General features: G+C 39.8%; 1 protein-coding gene across 2 annotated transcripts in view; it reads right to left on the reverse strand.

Moving 5' to 3' along the window:
- Window positions 1-1,586: 1,586 nt before the first annotated feature.
- LOC129775401 (mucin-5AC) overlaps window positions 1,587-26,241 on the reverse strand; it is a 123,980-nt gene continuing 99,325 nt past the window's right edge. Inside the window, exons 5-9 of one of the 2 annotated variants that reach the window (XM_055780121.1) lie at window positions 4,733-4,819; window positions 3,677-4,387; window positions 3,459-3,613; window positions 3,124-3,401; window positions 1,587-3,066 (exon numbers count right to left, since the gene is read on the reverse strand). In XM_055780121.1, the coding sequence (XP_055636096.1) occupies window positions 2,648-3,066; window positions 3,124-3,401; window positions 3,459-3,613; window positions 3,677-4,387; window positions 4,733-4,819 (1,650 nt within the window). In that variant the 3' untranslated portion in view covers window positions 1,587-2,647. Of the gene's footprint in view, window positions 3,067-3,123; window positions 3,402-3,458; window positions 3,614-3,676; window positions 4,820-26,241 lie in introns of both variants that reach the window. The other variant, XM_055780120.1, reaches the window with a different exon arrangement.

Raw genomic sequence — 26,241 nt, forward strand, 5'->3', positions numbered from 1 at the left:
CTTGAATTACTCGATTTACCGTGTACGAATTAACGAATTATTACGAATTACAGCGTTCTTATGGAGAGTATTGGTAGTGATGATCCATTGCCAAACCAGCATCGAAACGACAGAATAAGAAGACTCCCGTTTATATGCGACCGGCTGAAGGAGTGCACGTCTCGGATGGAAGAATCCTCAAGCTTAAACGTTCACTTTACGGATTAAAGCAGCCTCCCAAGTGCTGGAACAATCGTTTTCATCAATATATTATTAAATTGGGTTTTGTACGCTCTGGAAATAACTTGTTTTGTACGCTCTGGAAATAACTTGTTGGAAATAACGAAGCAGTATTTGAGGATCTAAAAGCAAAACTGTGTTCGGAGTTTAGGATGAAAGATTTGGGGACCGTTGAGCATTTTATGGGAATGCAACTCAAGATTGATAGGAGCGCTGGTACAGTTTCCATAAGTCAATCAGCATTTGCAGAAAGGATTCTATCACGATTCAACATGCAGTCCTGTAATCCTGTCGCAACGCCTATTGAGTCAAGTTCGAAGCTCCAGCGATCGTTGAATCATACAGGTGAAGACAAGTGAATACAGGCAACTTATTGGACGTCTGATGTACCTTATGCTTGGTAGTCGGCCTGATCTCTGCTTCGCATTGAGCTACTTTAGTAGATTCCAAGACTCTGCCGAACGAGTGCATTGGAATCATTTGAAAAGAGTGCTACGTTATCTTCGAGGAACCACCAACTATGAGTTGCTCTATACAAGGTATCCAGATGCGATACCGTTGAGGGGTTATGTAGACGCCGACTGGGTGAACGATTTAGACGACAGACGCTCAACAAGTGGATACCTTTTTGAAGCATTTGGGAATGTGATTAGCTGGACAATCAGAAAGCAGAGTCTTGTTGCAGCATCGACTACTGAGACGAAGTATATCGTTGCTGCCAGTGCAGTAGCTGAGGCTATGTGTTTGAAAAAACTTTTTGCTGATGTTCAACTACCATCGGAACAACCAGTACCAATCCAGGAAGACATTCAAGGATGTCTCTTCATTGCCAAGAATCCGGAATCAAAGAGAACTAAACATGTTGACGTCAAGTATCATCTTGTACGTGAAAATGTTTGGAGCAAGGAGGTCGAGTTGATCTATGTTTCGTCTTAGAATTAGCTAGCTGATATTTTGACTAAGCCTTTATCACGAGAGGCTGTCGAAAGGTTCTGTAAAGCCATGAAGTTGGTAAGAGGAGAAGTGTAGATTTCCAACTGATCGAATATATATAGAACACTTTATCTATATTTATATCTATGAACATGTTTTGTTTGATCTGACTCATGTTTGTTCGATATGTTAAACATCCGATTGTCACAAACAAAATGTCCTGGACTAAACGCGCTTTTATCCATAGAATTCTCGAAGTAAAACGGTATTATTTATTTTTTCTGGAAACCCAAAACAGTCAAGCTCTCTATACTGAAGAAGTTTTTGATGTTTTGAACCTTAGACTTGTTTTGGTTCGGCGAACTTCTCGACCCGCATAGTATAGATTACAGTAGCGAACTTTTCTCTATTCGGATGCAGAAAAATACAGTTAATTATTATTTCTTAAAAATGTCTTACATTATTTATTTATGTACAGGTAATTAAATAGTACTAACAATATCATTTAATTATCGTTACGTTATACTTGTTTGCTGTTGGTCATTTTATCATCGTCTAATGCGTTCGTTCAATTTTTCTTTCTCGGTAACGATTTTCAAATCGCGCAACCGAACCAAACTTTGTTCCATTCTTACATTTCCTCAAAAATTTCAAGCTTCTAGTTTTCACCACTCTAAGAAATAACGAAATGTAAAATTATCATGAAATGCATTTTTTGTGTCCCTTTTTCGTACATCGAGAACCGGCTAAGGTGGTTCAACCTGCCACTATGATCACTACTTCTAACTGGCTTTAGAACTGTACTAGAAATGGTAGTATTCTGTATTCCCTCTGTCCAACACCACAAGGTGCGTCGTGTACAGAAAAAGTTAACATAATTTAACATGAATAATAGTACTGGGAAGCAGACAAAAGGAAACCCCTTGCATTGCAACTCAAATGCTTTTTAATTAAACATTAACGAAAGATGGGCTTTGTACACGGCGTGATGTATTGTTTTGGGGCAGTTTGAATCTGTGGGGATGACACTATTTGCCTGCGTAACTTTGAATGTAGTCATCAAAAAAGGCATATTAGAAAAGGTAGTTCACAGTGGGGTAGCATTATTTTGAACAGGGTTTGGCTAGGTTGATTGAGCTTACGCAACAACTTCTATCATAATAAAATAGTATTACCTAAGCGAAATTCGTTGTGGTGATTGTCTTCATGTAAGTATGTGTGCGCGTCTGTTCGTCTTGTTTTTTTTTGTTTTATCTCGTTCTGATGAAGAATTTGCGCATGAATCTCTGATGTTTTAGTACAAATCACATAACAAGATGCATATAAAAACCTTAAATGTAGTATTGATTCGGGAGGTAATAACAAATGAATGACGGTAGGATGTATCAATGTCTAGGTGTAGTAAAACAGTGGTCACTTCATCGTAACTATCGGCTAGAATAAGTTCTATCTAAAGCATTTAGTAGATTATGTCATATCTCAGTTGTTTATCGACTCATTTGTATGGGGGCAGATACGCCTTGTTGTAGCTGGGTACCAGCGTCGAAGGTTGCTGAATCGTTGTGATCGCCGGACTGTTGGCCGACGTTTGGTATTTGGGTACAGGGGTAATGAACTGGCCTGGATTTCTCATGGCCTGCTTGATCCATTCCACGTCAATATTCGAGAAGGACACAATCTGATCCGGTCGATTGCAACCGTTGTCCGACGAGTAGACACCCTTCAAGAAGTAACTGCCACTAGTGTCCGCACAAGCCAGGGCACTACCGATGTCGACTTCGCAGGCATCAGCCGCTGGACGGCCGCAGATGTGTGACTCGGATGTGAATCCGTTAGCTTGCAGCTGAGATTGACTTTCAGTTTCCGACAACAGTGAGATCGGCATATAATGCATCAGGGCGTTTCCGATGTGAACTGAAAATAGTAGATGCTCAATATCTGACTCCGAATCATTCGCGTAAAGATACTTACTCCTCAGAACCTCACGTCCCCAACCGGTGGTCACACAGTTCTCGTATGATGCGCTTGGCACAACATCGTTCTCATCCAAACAGATCGCTCCAATGTGGGTATCAAATCGGAGACGGTCCTCCAGCACCAACATAGCTACATCGTAGTTCAAAGTGTCCGGTTGATAGGCTGGATGGTAGATAACGTTTTTAACCCGCACAATCTGGAAAGTCTTTGGTTCTGCATCTACTCCCAATCGCCATTCTCCTCCCTTGATCATAACGTCCCGTGGGTTCAGTCTGAAACCGTCGCCATGAATAATTCAACTCATCATATTTTACTCACATAAATCTTACCCATAAACGCAGTTAGCAGCCGTTACAACAACATTCTCCGAAATGATAGCACCTCCGCACAGCAACGTCTTGTTCGACTCCAGGATAACCATCGCTTGCCATGGGAACTCTCCGAAACCGGTATCCCATGGTCCGGCACCACGTGGCTGTGTGTTCTGAAAACCCAAACGAAAGATTAGTTATCAATCCCCCCAATACCCGGGATTCACTATACTCACGTAGTTCCTAGGAGAACACTGAGCGGAGCTTTGTTTCTGGAACGGCTTGAACTTGGTTGTTCCGCTGTGCACGAACTGCAACCCATTGGGAGTGAATCGCTTGGTACCAGTGCTGCTGCTAGTGGCAGCCGTTACACCCCGATCGGTCTGGAATTTCGCCTGAGTATACTGGGTTTGACTAGCGCTGGTGATTTGGTTGGCCCCAAAGGACTGACCCCGATTGGGTGACGCGACAATCGCTTCGTTCCGCCCGGCTTGGATGCGAGCGTTGGGGGCATTACCGTTACCATTGGCATTTCCATTGCCGTTACCATTGTTGCCATTTGGTTTGTACGAACCGTCATCGAACGGGAGTATCTCGGGATTGTAAAGTCCAAGCAGACCCACCGGCCATGGATCGACGTAATCTGGGTCACGACAACACACCCCTGTGAAGCCTCTCTCAAGGTTACGGCACTCGGTCACTGGGACGCGGAACAGTTCCTGCTCGGGAGTCAGATTGACGGGAGTTTTCGAGATAACACCAGTGGCGGAGCAGAACTGAGATTCGGTACAGTTCATAGCGGCAGAGCAGCCTACCGGTGGCAGTGGGGGTGGAGCTGGTCCTCCTACTGGCCCGTTTGGTGTGACTGGTCGAGCTGGGAACGTTGGTCTGGGCGGTGTTGGTCGTAGCACGCTTGGGTTGTCATTGGCCGGATTTGGAACGTCATCCTGTGGGGGTGGTCTTACCGCATTAGGATCGTCGTTGGATGAGGCTGGAATTTCTTCCTTAGGCGGAATGTACTGATCACCTTGGAATGAAGGGCGCGTTGTGGTCGGTGGAGGGAAATATCTCGTAGTGGTTGGTGGCGGCACGTACCGAGTGGTGGTTGGTGGTGGAACATAACGTGTGGTAGTGGGTGGCGGTACGTAACGTGTAGTGGTGGGTGGTGGCGCGTAACGTGTGGTGGTTGGTAGTGGGCGAGGTGTAGTGCGTGGTGGTGGTGGTGCGGTTTGAATGTGTGTGTTTGTGTTTTGACCTTCCGGTGGAAGGTATTGATTGTCTGGTACTCTTACAACGTATCCTTCATCTGTCAGCACGGTCGATTCGGAAACCAGCGATTGGGTCCTGCAGCACACTTCCGGGGCGAAGCATTGGCCATTCTATGGAAAGATAAGTACACAATTTATTCATGCTTGGCAGAAGACGGTGCAGGGATGTAAAAAAAATGTTATTTTACTTTCTCAGCTCTTTATCAGAGATGAGATGAAACAGGGTTTAGTGGATATTACTCCAACGCGAATTACTTTTTGAGCCCGATTCATCTCGTCCTAGTCGAAATGTTGCAACTATTTTAAATTAATATGTTGGAGCATTGGTCGACCGCAACCTTAGCTTCCAGCGCCATTTTGGAAAAGTTAAGAAAACAATCTCGAAGCATCAAAAATCATTAAACACCGTCTCATCGGTAGCCTTGAACTGATATGTTAGATCAGAGACAAGATAAGTCGAGATAAGATAAGCAAGATAAATCGAGATAAGTACGAATTGCCTCCGGTCTACTGCCATCCACGACAGCAATCTCTGCATGCACTGAAGTAGGGGAATCCTATTTCGACTTACTCATCGATTTGGAGATCGTATCCAAGACGGCAAGTTTCTTGCAAAAATAGCGGTAGGGAAGAAACACACCTGACTGTGCTTAGTAACCTTAGTAACCAGCCTCCACATATTGGAAAAACTAATCTGGTTTGTGATAAATGATTGGAAATTCCCAGCTGATCGATTGCAAAACGATATCACAAACAACTTCCGAGCTGGGGCAAGCTCGGTAGGCCGGACTTTCACGGCAATGATAGCAGGAAATACCGTTTCCACGATATCAAGTACACGGGTGGCTGTAAGGCGTCATCAGGAGTTGATTTCGGAGTAAGTGACAGAAATAACAGACTTGCTTCCAGCAAAAGGCATGCTGACATCTGCCAGATCTTCTGGACTGAAATAGCCGGAATCTTCGTGGCAGTGACGATTTCGTTAACAACGCCGCTGCTGGTCGTCTTAGACTCGGCGAGTTCCATCGACGCCATCGGTACAGCCAAGTCCAGACACCAAGCGGTCATAAAGTACTTATTGTCTGATACAGTGGCATTGCAGGTAACGAAGCGGCCGATCGGTTTGCTGGAATTGGTCACACGGGACAATTTATTACACGGGAGGTGCCGCTGGACGAAATTGTGGATCATCAATTCTTTTCACCCCTTTTGAGCCGGAAGGCGACACACAGGGGGAAGGCAATTTCTGCGGAAAGTAACGTAAAAGGTTCCATCATCAGGTTCCAATCTGTAGAAGCAATGAGGAAACAGCGAGTACTGTCCAGACTAAGGACTGGACACTACTCGATTTCACGGTGGTCACAGAGCACTGCAACATCCGCAACTCCATCAAACATATCTTGTGCGTCTGCTCGAAGTACAAGGACCATAGGAATATGCACGGGATCAGCGGAAGTTTGTTGTTTCTATTATAGTGACTTTCAACACATTTCGGCTGGTTCGTCTCTTAAATCAGCGGAAGTGTACAGGGCGTCCTAGGCGACGATTCGTCCAAAGCTGGAACGTTATTTTGTTAATCGAAAAATTCTGATTTGTTTTTTTACACAAATTAACAATTTAACAATAGATCAACCATGAAGATTATTGTTCCTTCCCCTTTGCAATCAGAGAAAACTAGAACTTCTAGGTATCTTCTTATGGTGCCCACTGGTCTGATGACATCTTTGTTGATACCTCTATGGTTATTGCTTAGTGCTTACTGGTTACTTGGAAAATTTGTGTGTAAGAACATGTTGTAAGCTGTTTTATTATTTTTGGTAAGTTGAGTTATCCTTTTTTATAGATGGAAGGTGATACAAAATCAAAGTTAACAATTTAGTGCTGAGTTCCAGAATGCAATAAAATATATATGTGACGGATTTCTGATAAAACTGTCAAACGATGTCAACGGAGATCGAACCAAGCTCGACTGGAATGCAAGGCTGTTTTGCACGACCACGCTATCCACAAAACTATTTGTGCTGTTGCATAAATGCGTGATAATATTGCTTCTGATTATAAAATGAAGCTGAAAAGTTTTTTTCTAAAAGTAAAAAGAAGAGCATAAAAGAGAGCTATATCCATCTCGGGTTGGGCCGTGTATGTGGCAAAGTATGCGGAAAGCTGTATCTGTATCTTATATTGCTATACCATTCATATTCTACAAATGATATACCAGTTTTTTGGAGCCAAGACATTTTCTGTTATTTTTAGGCTCATTTAATGTAATAAATCAGCACAGAAACGCGCAAAATAAATGTATGGGAAAATGAGTGTGCTTCGAATATTTGTTAATGATATTTTGATATTTGTTTCGTCGGGCTACGTCTTTAATTTCTGTAGTGGGATGTAGGATTAAAATTTTGAAAACGAAAGCGTAACGCTTTGTATGTGAGGTTTTGTAAAGTTCAATGCAGAGATTGTTTTGACGCACAGGAGCAAACGGAGTATAGCAAAAACAATGGCTCCAATTTGATTCATTCTTCCAACCAGCATTCACGATTCAGCAGTTTTCTAGTTAGCGACCAGATGGCAGGGAAGATGACAGAAAGGCTTCTCAGCTGGCTTTTTTCGAAACTTTCATTTTTTAAATTGACTTTTTTCAAGGCTAGGGTCGAATAAAGCGAAAAAGATTAAAGTGTTTATAATTCAAAATCAGTTCTGTTATTTCATTCATGTCTCGCTTCAATCAGCTTGCAGCCAACATCAACGCACAGAAGTATTACCCCACGTGAAGTCTGAGAGCGAAATCGCTTCGGATGGACGAGAGTGTGTTCTGAATGAAAGATTCCAATTTTGATCTTTTTTCGAAACTTCTTCTTCTGTAGGAGCCTTGAACCACTGCGTCCATTATTTTGATTTATTGTCGTGATTATTTTAAAACTTTGTTCTCCTAAATCCCGTGGAAGAAAAGATTTACCCGATGAAAAGATGTACCGTAACGGTTTTTATATCGTTATGTGAAGAGTATTTGTGTATGATTGAGTTACACGTGAGCATTGTTAATTTGATTCGTTGTCAAAGGTTTGATGCGGATAATGAAGATGGTGGAACAAATATAGAATCGCATGTGGCTACAGTGGATATTTAAAAGAAGAGATGAATACTGAATGCATTACCTGCATTAGGCATAAGGACACAAATCTCGATATATAGTCAGCTTGTGAATTATTCTCGCGAGAACGAGAATTGATAGTGGATCACTTATCTTCAGCTGCCTCTACAAAACCATACAAACCATCAGGGCCTACAAAAACATTATTTATTTTTTATTTCTCGTTTTTTTATATCTCGTATTTTTATCAATTTATACTGTATTTTTAGTCTAAAGAAAAAATATTATCAATAATGTATTGTTGTACATACTACGATTTATTTGGAAACCCATGCCTTAAACTATGGTTGCTTCTCACCAGAGACTAGTTAGCGAACTTTCGAACATTTATTCGCTTTGTTGCAAGAGATGATGTATCTGCCACTAAAGTTTCTATGAGGTGCAAGGTGCAAAATGGTCTAAAAAACATAGAGGGTTGCATCCAAGATAAAACCGGAAGACCGGATTACAGAATTATTTTATTAGGGGTTAAACCTGACAATGTAGAACGAGTAAGAGTTTCAATTGATCAGTCAGACGGTCTGTGCGCAAATATGTTGTTGCTGCGCTTTGATTTAAAGTTTCGCCTCTACAAAATCATTTTAACTCAAGAATTATGTAGACGTGATCATGCCAGTCGCAAAAAGCTCTGTGAAGAAATGTTTGAGACAATCCCTTTACATGCGTTTTCATAAATAAATAATTGCTTCCACCTGAGGGGGATTTTGAACGAGCAGAACTTTATGTATTGGCAGCCATCCAAGGAAACCCAAATTACACTCTCCAAAGGTTACCGTATACATATTTTGAACCGTTTAAGCATCTGAGACCGATTCAGCGCGTGGAACGATTCCGCTTTTGAACTTTGTTTCGAAGAAAACCGTTGAGTGTGAAATCAGCATTAGGTGAGACTGTTGACTGCTCGCTAGTTGGAACGAGACTGACTCCGTACGAACAAACGCTGCATTCACATTTCTAGCGAGCGATTTACGCCTTACGTAAACCTAATGGCACGACCCAATAGAAGATACGAGTAGGAAACACGCAAAACAAATGTATGGAAAAATGAGTGTGCTTCGAAAATTTGTTAATGTCAACCATTTACGCGTTAGGCAATTGTAATATATAACATATCAAACATTTTTTGGAGAATTTTCGTTTTGATTTGTTCGCGACGAAAAAGTCATTAGCTTTAAAACTATTTCATAATATAGTGACATGTTTGGTACCCTTACTGAAAGGAGTAGTCCTACGTCAAAACTACGTTTTTAAACTATTGAAAACATTTAAGATACTGCTATTTATTATATTAACCACTTGCCCTGCGATTTCATTTCCAACATGATGGACCAAACACTGCTGCCATGACGGACCACATCGAGCCGTTGCTGAGCGAGCGTCAGGTTCGATGTTGTAGGTTCATGCAAAGTTTAATCACAACGAGTTTGGTTCGACGTTGTATGTTGTATGTCTATTCCTGCATGGCCAAAGGTTCCAGGTAGCATTGTATTTTCAAAAATGAAGAACAAATTTCTAGAATGTGATGAATTCGTGACAATTGCTGATTATATTTTGTGCTTGCTTGGAAGTAAAAAACGATCAACATTTGGACATAATATTGTGACGATACGATTTTTAAACCATAAACGCTCTTATAATTTCCAAACAGAATTTTGATCTGGAATGCGACAAATTTTATGATAAAATTTCCAAAAATTATAACCCTCTTCGCAAAGTCTCATCAGTACCTAAACATCCCTTCGTTGTGGATACCAGAGCGCGCACATCTGAGAATGTTTGATTTATTGGTTTATTATCGGTTTTATTCACTCAATGAAATAATTTATACAATAATATTTTTTGGACTTACGTGTTCCGTTTTAATTCTTGAACTATTTGGTCAGTCTAGTTATAAGTTTAGTTAGAATTTCTCGATCCGATCGAACTTGATTTTAGCAATCACGCAATTTTAATTCAAGACATTTAACCGCTGGCGAAAATGTGTTTCTCCATTATATGCAATACTAGCTGACCCGGCAAACTTTGTCCCGCCCAAAATTATTTTTTTGTTATCAATACCTTCAAACATTCACGTTTTCTTACTAAGCGCAAGTTCATGAGTCCAATCGCAGAACTGTTCATTCATTGATCTTCTAATCGATCCCGTTGAATTTACCTTTTACTAAAAAAAAATCCAAGTACTTCTACCAAAACTCATCATTATAATATCGGATTATTTTCAGACACAATTCTCGTTCAATTTTTTTTTATCTGTATTATAGTGATTTTCAACTCATTTGGCTGGTTCGTCACTTTTTACTTCCATTTTTGGAAGAATGTCGGGAGTGAGAATTGAACTCTTGACCTTCAGCGTGAGAGGCATGGATGTTACCACTACGCCAGATCGCCTCCAATTCTCGTTCAAGATTTTTCAACCACTTGCAAATAACATGTTTCTTCGTTATATTAAATAAATCTTTGATACAGAAAATATGATAGAATAAAGACAGATTCCCCCCTCTTCTCCCCTTAGAGAGGGGGAAGGAGTGTCTATTCACCATAGAAACGTCTCGTGCCCCTAAAATCTTCATATGCCAAATTTGGTTACATTTGTTTAATTAATTCTCGAGTAATGTAGAAATTTGTGTTTAGTTTGTATGGTAGACCCCCCCCCCTCCTAATAAAGGGAAAGAAGTATCTAACCACATATAATCATTTATTGCACCCCAAAACCTTCACATGCCAAATTTTGTTTCATTTGCTTAATTAGTTTTCGAGTTATGCAGAAATTTGTGTTTCATTTGTATGGCAGACCCCCTTTAGAGAGAGAGGTGGAGTGTCTAACCACAATAGAAACATTTATCGCATATCGGATTAATTCTCGAGTAATGTAGAAATTTGTGTTTCATTTGTATGGCAGCCCCTCTAAGAGAGGGGGGGAGAGTATCTAACCACCGTAAAAACATTTATTGCACTCTAAAACCTTCACGTGCCGGATTTGGTTTCGTTTGCTTGATTAATTCTCGAGTAATGTAGAAATTTATGTTTCATTTGTATGGAGGCCCCTCTAAGAGAGGGGGGGAGTATCTAACCACCGTAAAAACATTTATTGCACCCTAAAACCTTCATGGGCCGAAATTGGTTTCGTTTGCTTGATCAATTCTCGAGTAATGTGAAAATTTGTGTTTCATTTGTATGGCAGCCCCCCCCTTAGAGCGGGAGGAGGGGTCTCAAACTATCACGGAAACCTTCCCCGGCCCCAAAAACCCCTACATACCAATTTTCATGTCTATAGGTTCAGTAGTTTCCGAGTCCATAAGAATCAGACAGACAGACAGACAGACAGACAGACAGACAGAAATCCATTTTTATATATATAGATATGTTCGATGGAAAAAGGATGATTTTAATTTATAATTTTGATAAAAAAAATCCACCTGAAATCTATTTCGCTTTACAAAAAAGCAGGAAGTGGGTTATATCTATGGTATAACCGCAAGGGTGACGTAGGACTATCGTTGATTTAGAGATCATTTGTTTGAAGTTGAATCTGAATTCATTCTGAATGAATGAATATTTGGGGGACTTCGAAAACGAGAGTGTAACGTTGGAGGCACAAGGTTTTATGCATCCAATATTGGATACGGAAATATCCTACTGATGAGGAAGAATAATCTTCAGAAACTAGCCTGTTAATTGCGATTGATTGGAAAATCACAAAACCAAATGTATTTAGTCACAGTGTTACATGGATAGAAAACATTAAAATAAACTTTTTCACATGAATGTAATTTTAAATTCCCAGAGGAAGTGGCAGATTATTTTCAGTAACGATTAGATATTTTCCTCGATACTGGAAGCCCACCAGTGATTAATGATAACCATCTGTTAATAGCACTTGATTGAAACATATTTGGTCACAGTGTTACATGGATAGAAAACATTCAAATAAACTCTTTCACATGAATGTATTTTTAAATTCCCAGAGGAACCAGCAGATTATTTTCTGGATCTTTCTCGATGCTGAATGGCATCCAAACGGAAAGAATTCCGTGCGTGTATGTGTGTGTGTGTAACGGCTGCTTCGATGGCCACCTTCTCTTCTCCTGAAGGATCGGCTTCTCTGTGCTCCCTCACAGTTTCAAACAAACTGCTTGCGTTTCAGGGCAGATCTCGATCCTTCGCCGTCCAGCATCCTCAGCAACGATGTTGTCTTGTCGATGTCCTCACGAAAAATGAATGCGTCTCACCACCACCATGGCAATTTGGAAGGCAAACTAGAGGGGAATGAACTCTCTGAGCTCGGAACATTCGGCGACTGAGCAATAATATTGGATACGGAAATATCCTACTGATGGGGAAGAATAATCTTCAGAAGATATCCTGTTAATTGCGATTGATTGAAAAATCACAAAACCAAATGTATTTGGTCACAGTGTTACATGGATAGAAAACATTCAAATAAACTCTTTCACATGAATGTATTTTTAAATTCCCAGAGGAACTGGCAGATTATTTTCCGGATCTTCCTCGATGCTGAATGGCATCCAAACGGAAAGAATTCCGCGCGTGTATGTGTGTGTGTATGTGTAGCGGCTGCTTCGGGATCTTCCCGGGGAACCGTTTGTGGCATCACTCTCCTCCTGATGGATTCCCTTCTGGCCTAAGGTGCACAAACAGGCTCTTGGTGACACCGTTCATCCGCGCTTTCATGATAAACGAAGAGCTTCACCACAACAGCGACAACATGCTCCAATCGCTGTTCAATTTGAACTGAGTGGATTTCCGAACGGCGCTCGCTTATATACCGATTGGTGATTTCAATAGCCTGTTTTGGAAGCAATTTTAAGACTATTGAAACAAGTTTTTGGATCAGAAAGTAACAAGTATAGAACGCGTAGACATTTTATCTTTCGAATGAAGTGTTCATCATACCTTTCCGTTCAGTTGTTTAGGAGCTATTAACGCTCAAAATCTCGGTCTCCGGCGTAACGCTTTCGTTTTCGAAACTTTGATTTTACACCCCGGGATAGAAATGAAAGACGTAGTCCTACGTCAAAAACGTTATATCGAAGCATAATCAAGAACTCAGGAATATAACTTTTTTTGTGTTGTTGTTTGGGTGAGCTACGTAAATAATGATAAAAAGTTCAACTAGAAGATGAAGCAAACCTTTCTCATGATGTATCCCTTCATACTCTTGATTAAAGCTTGATTCATTCAAAATCCGGAATCATAAAACCAGTTGTAACTCGAGATTGGTTAATAGTACAGGGTAACTTCGACATAACGTACGTTTTACTTCCAAAATTGTACGTTGTATCGAATTGTACGTTATATCGAAGCATAATAAAGAACTCTGAAACGTAACTTATATTACTTTATTGTGTTGCTGTTTGAGTAAGGTTGATGAATAAAATCAATAAGAAGACGAAGCCAGCTTTTCTCATGTTTCCCTTCGTTCTGTTGACTGAAGATTGATACATTTAGAATCCGGAATCACAAAACAGTTGTATTTCGGGATTGGTTAAGGTTACAACACAAGCTTTAGTATCAAAATACAGATAATTTATTGTTCTTTCAGAAAAAAAATATTAAAAAAATTATTTTGTTGGACTTTCATAATGTGTACGTTATATCAAGTGTCGTTGAATCGAGGGTACGTTATATCGAAGTTTCCCTGTACAAGAATTGTTTTTTATGTCAAAATATACCCTACAACCCTGACCCTGACCCTGCAAACTTCGTCTCGCCCAAAATGGTTTTTTGTTATACATACTTTCAAACATTCCCTTGCCACCATAGAAATATTTATTGCACCCTAAAACCTCCACATGTCAAATTTGGTTTCATTTTCTTGTTTTTTTTCGAGTAATACAAAAATGTGTGTTTGATTTGAATGACAGCACCCCCCCTTAGAGAGGGGGTGGGGTCTCATACTATCATAAAAACCTTTCCCGGTTCCAAAAACTCCTACATACAAATTTTCACGACGATCAGTTCAGTAGTTTCTAAGTCCATAAGAATCAGAAAGACAGAAAGACAGAATAACAGAATGAGAGAAAGACAGAATGACAGAAAGACAGAAAGACAGAAAGACAGAAAGATAGAAAGACAGAAAGACAGAAAGACAGAAAGACAGAAAGACAGAAAGACAGAAATACAGACAGACATCACTTCATTTTAATGTACAGTAAAACCTGTTTTTGTGCGGTTTTTTTTAGTGCGATTTTTGTTGTGCGATTTTCTGTTCTTGTGTGGTTTTTTTTGTGCGGTATATGAAATTATTGTCCATTTAGTTTTTTTCGATGGTTTATATGCATTTCAGTGCAAAAAAAGCATATTTGCGTCTCAATTATCCACTTCTGAAATAATTCCTCTCCTCTCATCAAATGCTTTAAGTGTTTCTAAGTTTTTGAATGACATGATTTCTAACAGCAACACGTTTCGACATGCAACTAAAAGCAAGCGCAGAAAAATATTATAGAAATTATTCCTTTACAGTTAGGATGAATTTTTGTACTTTTCTTCCGATATCCTCCATCAAAGTTTGTACTCTCTGTTGCTCAACCTCAGAGGCCATTTTATTCCACGATCTCTTCATGTCTGCACCATTCCGAGTCACTTTGGCACCAATTCGGCAATTTTGTTTCACCACTGGGCAGTTTTTTTTCGATTGGCTGAATTGGGGGCAATTGGAAGGTTTGAGGTCTTTTTCAATGTAATCAATCTCATTATCACGGGGTACACATGAAGCACCCCTCGACTGTAGTGGCAGTTTACCAAATCTGGCCAAAGCTTCACCGGAAGTTTCTGCAGGCACTCTACCCTACATATTTTCGAACCCATTGTCTTGTTTGTGGCGATAACCTTGGTCACACCTTGGCTTCCGATCTATGTTCCACTAAAACGCGTCCTCTGATCCATCAGAACAACACTTGTACGTTCACGAAGACGTTTCAGTACGTCATACACTGTCGCTTCGGCCATCTTCAGCGATTTCGTGATTTGAGTACCTGACCACGCCGGATTTTTTAATGTGGTTGTCCAAAATCAAATTTCTTCTTTTGGCATCCATCCTGCACAACTTTTTTGAAACGAAACGGATCAATGTGAAATTTTCACCGGCGATAAATACAGGTTTTCCAAACAATTTGCTGTCAAAATATTTGAGATACGCCTACTACGACCGCTGGTATAAAATGAACTGGGATTCCGGATTCTAACTGAATGTACGTTATATCGAGTAACGTTATATCGAGCGTACGTTATTTCAAAATTCCCCTGTAAACCTTAAGCCATGTGTTGATTACACCAGCTGGAGTTGCCTCGTTTGCGCCTGTGATTGTCTCTCAATGTGGCAGAAATAAACATACAGGAAGTGAGCAAAGATAATCACATCTAATAAACCGACCGAACTCTTTATCGGTCATTGTCAACATGTCGTCTGTTACCTACCGGCACCCCGTATATGACATCGATTACAGCCCCCAATGGGAGGTAGCCTTTCTGTTGATTCACCCACCGAATCCGTCGTCGCCGTTTCCACCTTGGTAGCACATTTGTGTCTTGAGCTTGAGAGGCTCCAATCGATCACCAGCGCTTTCCGAGCCCACACACATGTTTAAACACACAGACACACTTAAGTCGGGGTGTCAGAGTGAAAGAGTCGCGGCTAAAGCCGCTTAACAAAATATTTATGCGTGAAGTCTCTCTCGTACCATGTCGGCTGATTTGAATTTTATTGCTCCACAAACAGTGACTACTGTGTTAACCTTAATTTCGGTATCATCACTTCGCCACCAGCTGGCACTGGACTCTGGTGAACGATTACATATTTATGACGGTAGGATACCGCTGAGATGCAGACAATCCTTCAGCTGATTAGTGGATGATTGAAAATGTTAGACCACACTTGGCTCGGCGAATTTCTGGCTGATTTATATATTTGTTGCTTGCTCTCGGAAGGAGACAGCTTTTGTTTCGCGCTTACGTGTTTATAACGGCCAAATTGGTGCTCTGGTCGTGCCACGGCGACGTGTCGTGCGGCTTTCAACAATGCGGTCAACAGAGAAATTATGTAAAAGTGGGCAGGTCGTGCCAATTTTGCACAACTTCCCCCTCTCTGCCCCTCACGTTGCATCCGGGTTCAATATTTGCGAAATTTTGAACATCACAAAAATATTGCGTTTCAAGTGGCCAGAATCGAGTTAAAGGTCAGGCCATATAATTAAAAATGCCCATCCATCGTTGTGGTTAGTCCTACTGGTTGTATAACATGTCTGTATGCCTAACCTGCCCAATAATATCAGGTTTCTAGTTTGTATCTTCACAAATCTCCGTAACCGCAAAATCGGACGGCAGCAGTGCATCTGCAATCCCTATAACAACAGCGATTTGTTATTGAAACATAATCCACTTTCTTTCAGCTGGAAACGGTGATTATCGTAATCCAGCAAACCGGTTCTCGGACCAAAACCATTGTCACCATCGATGGCATGACGCAGGACCGCGCGCTCCCTCGATATCAATCAACTGTCAAACATAAGTGTTATTCATTCGCCCCACCACCCCCGGTCGAACTGGTCCTCACGGCGGTCAGAAATTGAAGTATCATTTCGGTGATCGCTAGGACGTGCCGTCACTAATTTCCAAGGCCTTTGGGACCCATTACCGGAGGGTTACGGTGCCCACAGGTGTAAAATGGCTTCAGTCTTGAAATGATTAATCGATTTTAATTAGCAAGCTAAATACGTACGCATTTGAATATGCAAATAAACTTTCGCTCGTCGGAGAGCTCATGTTAGCAGCGATGTTATGAATGCCCCACGCACCGAATGCCTATCGGCAGCCAGTTGCGGCAGGACAGAAACCTTCCCCCTATGTGGGAGAACAACGGAGGAACCGATTTACACATGTTTCGTAGTTCGTGTTTTGGTTGTTTTTGTTTTGTTTTGAGGGAAATGTTTAATTTATTAGGAACATCACGAACGAGGATCACATTTTTCCAATCATCATTAGGCAAATGATATTCATTTTGATAATGCGCGATATAACTCTATCAATGTGAAAGATAACATGATAATGATTATCTCGGGCAGGCGTGCAGAATTTGTGAGTGATATTCGTGTGCTCGGAGTTTCTACCGTGATTAGTGAAATCGGCCAATGTTTACCTTATATAAATATTGTCGTGTCAAATGTAGTACTTGTTGTGGCCAACAAAAAATAATGAAAATTGGGTTTTATCGTGGTGTTAATGAGAGAAACGTTTTTTCATTGTTTCATCGCATCAATTAATCCGGTCACTGGTATACACTAGTTCGGAGGTTGCCTAAAATAAATATCATTTTATCAAGCTCAGACTCCGGTTTTCGGTAATAGCAGCGCATCCAAGATGGAAATAGACAAATAGGGGAATGTGATCCTGAATCAACAAGTGGTCCTAGACAAAAAAACATCATATGGTAAGTTGTTCAAAAATACTCCTACACCGTGAAGTGCAAATCATCGCGTCGTAGTGGAATCATATATCGTGAACTACGGATAAAAGTTATCCAGAAGATCAAGGTTGATCTCAACTTCTTAAATTATGATTTACAAAAATGACATGCAGATTACTGCTCTGTTCTGCGAAACCATCTATGAGGAGATTACAAATCTTACCGAGCATGTAAAAAAAAACAATCAGAGTCTCGAACACAACAATGTGGCCAGAGCTGAGCCCATAGACTGTATTACTAGGTACTGACAAAACTTAACAGATGTTTCTCAAAGGATGATAAAACCAGGGCCCTGGCAACCCTATCCCAACCGACACAAGTTGAGCGTAGGCAGCGCGAAGCTAGGTCCGCGTTCTGGGCTCATACAGCTGTCAAGTATATTGTTTGGAGTCAATATTGAGGCAAACATGTTCAGCATTTGCCATGGCCTGTGAATAATGATTCCGTTCGATAGTTTTCTTTGGAAAACGATGTTTGTTTGCCCATCCGGAAGCTTCGTTTGGCGAAATCACTGCTGCAGGATCGCTCAAAGCACTTTTTTTTTAAATTTAGGTTACGATTTCTAAGCTTATAATTTTCTATGCTACAAAAAGATGGTGGCTTAGCAGCCCCCTGGATAAAACATATGTTGAAACATCTAAACAATTTTGGAATTACAAGAAGTTTCTTCAAACAATTTATTGAGCGTTATCAATAACGATGAAGCATGAAATAGATGTCCATCTCGTACTTGGTATCGTAACTGGATGAATGTATCCTACCATATGTTGATACAGTATTGCACGAAAAACTTGAAAATATAATTAAACTTTACTAGAACTAAGACAGAACAGTAATGATTACATGTCCGGAAATTTGCTCAATATATACAGTAGAACCCTGATTATCCGCGGAAACGAGTTCCATAGTAAATATATAGGACTTCCCGGAATCTGCTGGTAAGTGACAGGCTCATGCTCTTTTGTTTTGGTCATGGCTTTCACATTATCTGACCATTACACAATGGCACATGGCATTTAAGTGGAAATTAGCATCTAGAGCTCGACAATTATTTTCTAGACAAAAACTATCTTCAACAAAGTTTGTTACAAGGGGGTCTTCGTAGCCACATTGGTTGCGCGTTCGCTAAGTAAGCGATCGATCATGAGTTCAAAACTCAGTGCCCTCATTGACCATCTTTGTGTTGTTACAGAAATAAATACGTTCACGCAACAATCATCAGCGATGGAGATCGATCCAAGGTCGAATAAAGATCGATTCATCTATACAACTGCTCTGCTCTGCCAGAAAAAAAGTTCTTACATTTGATAGAGCGCTTATTTTTATGTTGTCAAAAATAGGGTGACTGAAATTTCCAATGATATAAAAAAAAACTTTTTTAACTTTGTTTGTTGTAGCTCCAGTTATTCTAAGCAACTTTGTAGAACAAAGTTTTTTTTCTATCTCTCAAAACAACCGATATAGAGCTTTTTCTCTAAGTTAAGTCAGGGTAACCAATGAGTGGGACTGGCTATCAACAGTGTGCATAACTCAACTCCGTTCATTAAGCGAAACACCATATTCATATGTATTTTAATATTTCAAAATGATGCAATATTCTTTTCAAAACATTGCATATCGTCACAGTAAGTCGAACATCTTTAAATCTGGTATCACTGTTGGGTACTCTGGATTCTTTTTTAGGCAATTTGTTTTGTGTGATTTTATTTTGCGCGAGAGCGTTTGCGAGAGTGGTTGTGACGAGCGCTTGCCAGTGATGGGGCAATCTTTTTTTCACGTGATTCTATCGAAATTATGCAATTTTTATTCACGCGATTGGCTCTAAATAACGCAATTCCATTCTGTCAAAGCATCTTTCAAGTTTACTCTGATTGCTTGCAAACAAAACACAATACGCTTTATATGGTTTATACTATTCGTATGACTTCGTCCAACGCTACTCTAGTTTGTTGATCCCTCTTGAATAGTAGGATTTGTTCAAGTCTAAAAAGATCGATTCGTTTCTGCAATCACCTCCTTGTTCGGATAAAAACCGAATTCACCGCCGTTCAAATTGAGGAACAAATAATAGTCCGAGGGTGCCAAGGGAGGGAGAATAAAGAGGATGAAAAACGTGTTCGAACCCTATAATGAATAATTTTACATATCTGTTAAATATGGAACGATATAATTTTTATCATTCTTTGGAACGCTAAAAAAGACGGGTGGGTAATGTCGGGGACATAACCGGAGTGACGTAGGACTATACAAAGGGGACAGCTTTTGCTAAATATATATTTTAAATATATTGTTTTATTTTCTTCTCCTACGTGAACACCTACCTATCTACCTGAAAAATGGATTAGTTTACTGTTTACTCTTTATGAACATGTTGGGGGTTCTGAAAAGAACCTTTGGTGTTGAGTTTTTGCGTTTTTTTTTACAAACTTGATTCTTGATTTTTTCTGAAGGCTTTGTACTTATTAAATGTTCAACGTCGGGCATCTTTCGGCGTATACACATATCGTACAATCAAAATGATGGCTGTGATAAGGAATGCATAGGTGGTCATCAGCTCGTTCACTATCATATATTTCACTATTGAGCACATTACCGTACCTTAAGCTGTGGTTTCGGAGTCGAATGAATTGTAAGATTTGTAGTCTCCGCAAATAAAGTAAATAAAAATGAAAAAGAACTGAGGATTTGGAGACGAACTCTACGATCTGTCGAGAAACAAACGAGCTATATGCGTTCTGAAAAACCAACAGTAAATAAAGGGACGGATGACCTTCGGATTAAAGTCCTTTAAAATAAGAACAGAGCAGCAGGAAATACATAGCTCATCGTGTTGCTCCTTAGTTATTTCTCTATGCAATGCAGATGTAACGTCAGTCAATTTTCAACATCAGTTATCAACCAAAGAAAGTAGTTCTTGCTGCCGAGAAAATTCGTTAATGCCATCCTGCATACAATGTGTTGTAATTTGAAGCCACTTTTAATTCGGAAACATACATGGGTACATGGGTTTGTGAAAACTGAATGATCAATTTAAAAGACCCCAACCACCAATAAGTTCAAGAACAAGCATAAACAAAAAAAATCAGTTTATATTATATGTCATATTATGTCACTTTAGAATGCATTGGTATTGTGAAAAACTTTTAATAACTCTTCTTTGAAAGGTTTAATGGCCCTGAAAAGTGCGTTTTACGGTGGCTGGTTTTGCCACCAAAGCAGTCTGTATAAACAAACTTTTTCTTTCTTCTACCTGCTGCCGTTTTGCGATTGCGTTGGCCACTCGCTGAAACTAGTTGTTGCCTTGATGAGCGCCGAACCGAAGCTGCTCTGTTCTTGATGCGTGTTTTCTGATTGTCGTGAGCAGCTTTGCAAGCCAACTCGAGCACTCCGACGGCCGAAACTCTATAATCGCTGTGTAGGCGCGTCCACATTATGCCGAATGATACCGATCGGCCTGTACTAGGGGGCATATTCGGTTCGTTATGTAATGTGGACGCCACATCGGGTGCACGAAGCCGAAGCCCCATCGGATGTACGAAGCCGTCACGAGCACACGAAGCACCATGTCGTCAACGCTAATTTTCTTCGTTTTGTTTTGGTTCGATTTTCTCGAACCGGACCCACTTGTTTCGGGTTGGGTTCGGTTTGTTTCGAGTCGGTTTTCGGCACGGCGGCAAGCCCGGGTGGTACGTCCACATTTAGTCTGCTTTACCGGGCGGCGAAGAAAAATTCTGCCTAATTATAAGAAGTCTGGACTACAAAAATGGTATTTTGAATGTCTAGATAATCTGTAAAAGCCTAGAAGATTCATGATATGTCTGAAAGTTTGGCAACGCTGACTACACGGGTTTATAAGGGATGTCATTTTCGATTCACGCACTCAAAACACGAAGCTAAATGCTGCCAACACGAATGTTATCAGCAGAGACTAGACATCTTCGCACACTTCCTTTAGCTTTTTCTTCGAAAAAGAGCCAACAACAGGGATGTTGAACCACGCGAGATGTCAATTTTCCAAATGTTATTATATTACTTTCCCGCACTCGTAACATGAGTAGCTCGCCAGCGTGCTTTTACCGCGATTTATACCAATATCCATGATTTCATTTAGAATAAAGTAAATTATGTTGGTTTGTTCGATTTTGGGTGTCTTCACGCAACTAGTAAATGCAAATCGATTTTTCTTCATGAAAATCACATGTAATCAAGACTAGTTTGGCTTTGTTGAAAAGTTCCAAGTCTAATGTTGCTAATAATACCATAAGGCGTTTCAATTGTTCAATTAGACAAACCAACATCGTTTACCTTATATGATTGTCGTATTCGTTTGTTTCATAATTTTAACGACCTATCAATGCCTTCAATAATTTTTTTAAAATTTTTTTAATTTAATAATTTTAAATATTTTTAATGTCAAGACATGTCTTTACATTTGGCATCTCTGATGCGAATGTAAATTGCTGCTCGTGGCTTGATAAAAATGATGCGTTCACGCGGCGTAAGAAGCTGCAATGCAGTAACAGATTAGGTCGACTCGAATGCTAACTTACACCGTCTAAACTAGGTATTATTTTTATTTACATAGTGCGATTAGTCGTCCTGACAGCCGAACCGATACCGAAAAAAAACGAAAGAAGCGCTCTATAGTGGATCCTGCTGAAATAATTATAAACATACATACGAGAACCGATCGTTCCAAGAGTACGTGTAGTATATTTTACTTCCAGTGTAGTTTAGAATCAAATGTTCCAAAATTTAGAACAATCGGGAGGCAGAACGGCTGAGCGTATCAAAATGAAAGTTTTCAGATATATTAGATATATTGGTAAAAAAAGCTAGTTAAAAAAAAGACTTGGAGGAAGATTTTCTAAAAAAACACATTTTTTCCCTAATTTGACCGGGGTTTGTTCCATCAAAGAAAGTTATTCCAATTTACACTGAAACAAGTGTATTCTTAAGTTTGTCACTTAGAATACAAAGTGCTAAGTGCTGAATTTGAGACAAGGTAACTGTTCATCGATAATGCAATATTGGGTGACATAACTGGGATTTCTTCTAGATAAGTGTGGTATCCAGGAGAAGTTTTGATTCAATGTGCACACTCGGGAGTGGTTCTGAGTCAGTGTAATAAAGGACAACTACAGAGATAGGTTGTGGCTGAAATTGAGTGTTATAATTTTGTAGAAGAATCGGTCAAAAATACATTTAGGACGTATAATTGGCTTTAAAAACTGAAAAACTAAAATAAAATTTATGAGTTGGTAAAAAAATCCATTATTTTCCCATAAATGACGTTTTTAATCTGTATCGAGAAGGTTTCTATGAGAAAGGCTTAATGGTTTTTTTTTCAATGACATCAAGTTATCGAACGAAACGGTGCTGAATACTGGCTCTAATTCCAAGCAAAATTTATGAATCTGGCAGAACACTATGTTTGGAAGAACAAGAAGAAAGCGTATTATTTTATTTTCCACAACCCAAATCAGCTGGGAACCGGTTATGTCTATTCAAACCAAATATGAATGAATGAATAACCTGTTGCTAGAATGTCGAAATAAACATAACAATTTAGGAACCGTTAATTGCATTCTAGATGCTACTTTGTGACCGCACCAGCGCTCCGATCTACGACAACCATATCTTCGTACGATATCATCAAATTTTTATTCAAATTAATGCAAATTGATTCCGCCACGAGTCGTCCAAAATGTCCATCCAATCTGGCTGCGAGCAGGTGATGTCAAGCAAACAAGTAAGCAAGCCAGCGAGCAAGCATGCAAACAACAAGCGCCAAGAATGTCCGCTATGACATGACCTAACATCTGTCCCTCGATGGAGATGGATCGGATGCTACCAGCTCTCGTCGATGGGACACGTAGAGATGCCTATCAGTTTTTTTTTATCACCAATAACAGACTGAAAGCTTAACCAAGGCGACAACTCGCGTTTCGTCATTGACACAAATTGATTTGTTGACGGCACCAATTAGTGTGGGATAATCCAGACAGAAAACAATTCGGTTTATGTGTGACTTATTTTAAGTTATGGATAATTTTCTGCGTTGAGGTTAAAAACACAGAAGGTTCAACCTTTCTGAATAACCAATGTCGGCATGGGTCCATTGAAATGACTAACCCTTTTTGAACTCTTCATCGTTGGTAGACTAATATACTGAGAAATCGAACTCATTGATTAATTGTTGAACATGTCTCAATCACTTCTCATGCGGCACAAGTTCTCATTCTGCTAGCACTGGAAACAGGCCTACCCTGTGGCGGCTGCATCGGCATCGATTAGAACAAACACACCCCGCTCGGCGAGGGGGGATGAAAACGCACAGGGGTGATCAAGCCGCAGGCAGCCGATTGAAACATTGAAGTGTTAATTGAATGTAGCCTATCTGGCCCCCCGTCATCGGTCATCTATCCGTTGAGCATAAAGTGTGCGAATTGTAAACTTATGCAACATGAGTTGGCGTTCACGCGAACTCATCAGCTCGCCAGGAGCTAACGAAGAACGATGTCGACCTGTGCCCCCGCACTCCGGCAACGATGATTAAGGTGGGAAATTTATCAGAAACTTGGTTCAGAATTTTAATTGCATACCTCTACCTACGGGTATCGTATTCTATGAACCGCAGAACGGGGCAACATAATAACTCAATGTAGCAAATACAAATAACCGATTAGCATGTAAGTATGCGGAGCTTGATCGAGATGATTAACAAATTATTTATTGGTCATCCGCAGTGACGCGCGGGCGCTACTTTGAAGCTTGCCGCACGGTGGTTTTTGTGCCGCCGGTTTTTGGATGTGACTTGAATGGATAGACTTCATGATTCGGAGGTTTAAAATGGTCAATTAAATCATAAAGGAGGAGTGTTTTAAGTAGCTATTAACGCGACCCGCGTGATTGGCGATAGCATACAAAGCAGCGTGCAGCGGTGAATTAACATGTCATTTTGTGGATTTGTTCACATTATAAGACAGAAACGAGCTGTTGGTTGCCTCATTCCTGGCATGTGGCGAATTTAATAAATTAATTTGCTTACATGTGAGATCAGAAGGTCCTGTAATGTACTGTTAAATTTCACCTGTTGCGATAGTTAAATTTCTTTATTCATTAAACAAATTTCGTAAAAAATAATCAAGAAAGAAGAAAGACAACATATGATTTGCATTACTATTTTAGAATCATTAATAAATACTAGGGTGCTAATGAATGTATGGGAAAAAATCGACCCTAAAATTTCAAAAAGTTACCCTACACAAAATGTTCACCACCTCGAAAAAACACCCTTTGCCAAATTTCAGCTCAATCGGACTTAAGGGAGAGTGGCGCAAAGCGGTCAAAGTTTGAGTTTTTTGAAAATCGAAAAATCACCCAAGGGGAAATCGGGGAAATCGGGGTTTTCGAAAATTTTTGTCTGTCAAAAATCGACACTCTGGGACTTTTTTTCGGCATGCGAAACGAAAAGTATGGTTTAGGGTGCCAATAAAAATAGTTATCTCGGTTTTTCAAGGTCCTGTAATGTACTGTTAAATTTCACCTGTTGCGATAGTAAAATTTCTTTATTCATTAAACAAATTTCGTAAAAAATAATCAAGAAAGAAGAAAGACAACATATGATTTCGCAAATGGTTATATATTGATTAGTCGACGCTCAAAGGCACCCAACACAACAGAGAAATCGGTGCCGCTCTATGCGAGTGAAGCATTAACAAAGGATCCATTTCAACGGAACTCATGCGAACTTCGTAATATAATGCAACCGATGTAATTGTTTGTCTCATCTACTTTCACAAGACTCATATATTACAAAACAACTGATAGAAGCATAATTTGGTCCCATCAACATTTGATGTTTTTCAACTCAAATCACCAATTAGGGCAGTGGCAAATCACCAATTAGGGCAGTGGCAAATAACCAATTAGGGCAATTTTTTACCAAATCTTTCCTCCTGCTAAAATTATGTATTACCAAACTTGGAGATATGTTTTTCAACCGTTAGCAAAAACCGGAGATTGCCTGACCTAATCGATTGCTATTAGCCGATGGCCTGGACTCTGCTTCGAGCTTCCTGGAATTGGACACTCAATGTGTAAAAAAATACGCTCAGAGGGTTTGGTACGAGGATAGTGAACCAAACATGTAGGAAACGATATTTAGTTCCCAGAAATAAATTCCAGTAAAGGATGTAACTTAGTTAGAAGTTAATTTACATTTGAAATCATCACGGTTAATTGTTGCGATTGGTCGCCAATAAAATTAACCATACGTTTATTGTCAACTAGCTGACCCGGCAAACTTCGTCCCGCCCAACATTTGTTTTTTGTTATCAATACCTTCAAACATTCACGTTTTCTTACTAAGCGCAAGTTCATTAGTCCAATCGCAAAACTGTTTATTGATTGATTCCAATCGGATTCTAATCGACCCCGTTGTATTTACCTTTTACTATAAATTTCCTAGTACTTCTACCAAAACGCATCATTATAATATCAGATTATTTTCAGACACAATTCTCGTTCAAGATTTTTCAACCACTTGCAAATAACATGTTTCTCCGTTACATGAAATAAATGTTTTATACAGGAAATATGATAGAATAAAGACAGCCCTAAACCGGACAATTCCTTGCTCGAGTTCTGCTCTTATCAACATATTCAGCGATACTTTTTTTATTGGTATAGGTAGAAGAAGATATAGGAGTGCGTTTCATCACATTAAAATCCATGTCCACTTTCGAACAAAGATCAATTTCGCTAGCGCAAACGTCAAATGGACTAACAACACTTGTCACTATGTAATTGTAGAACATATGGGAATTTAATTTTCCGAATTTTTTCATTTTTCCTTCAGTATTTCCCGAAAATTTTCAATTGTCATGTTTGGTT

The sequence above is a fragment of the Toxorhynchites rutilus genome, chromosome 3 (genome assembly GCF_029784135.1).
Source record: "Toxorhynchites rutilus septentrionalis strain SRP chromosome 3, ASM2978413v1, whole genome shotgun sequence".
In the NCBI taxonomy this organism is placed as follows: domain Eukaryota; kingdom Metazoa; phylum Arthropoda; class Insecta; order Diptera; family Culicidae; genus Toxorhynchites; species Toxorhynchites rutilus.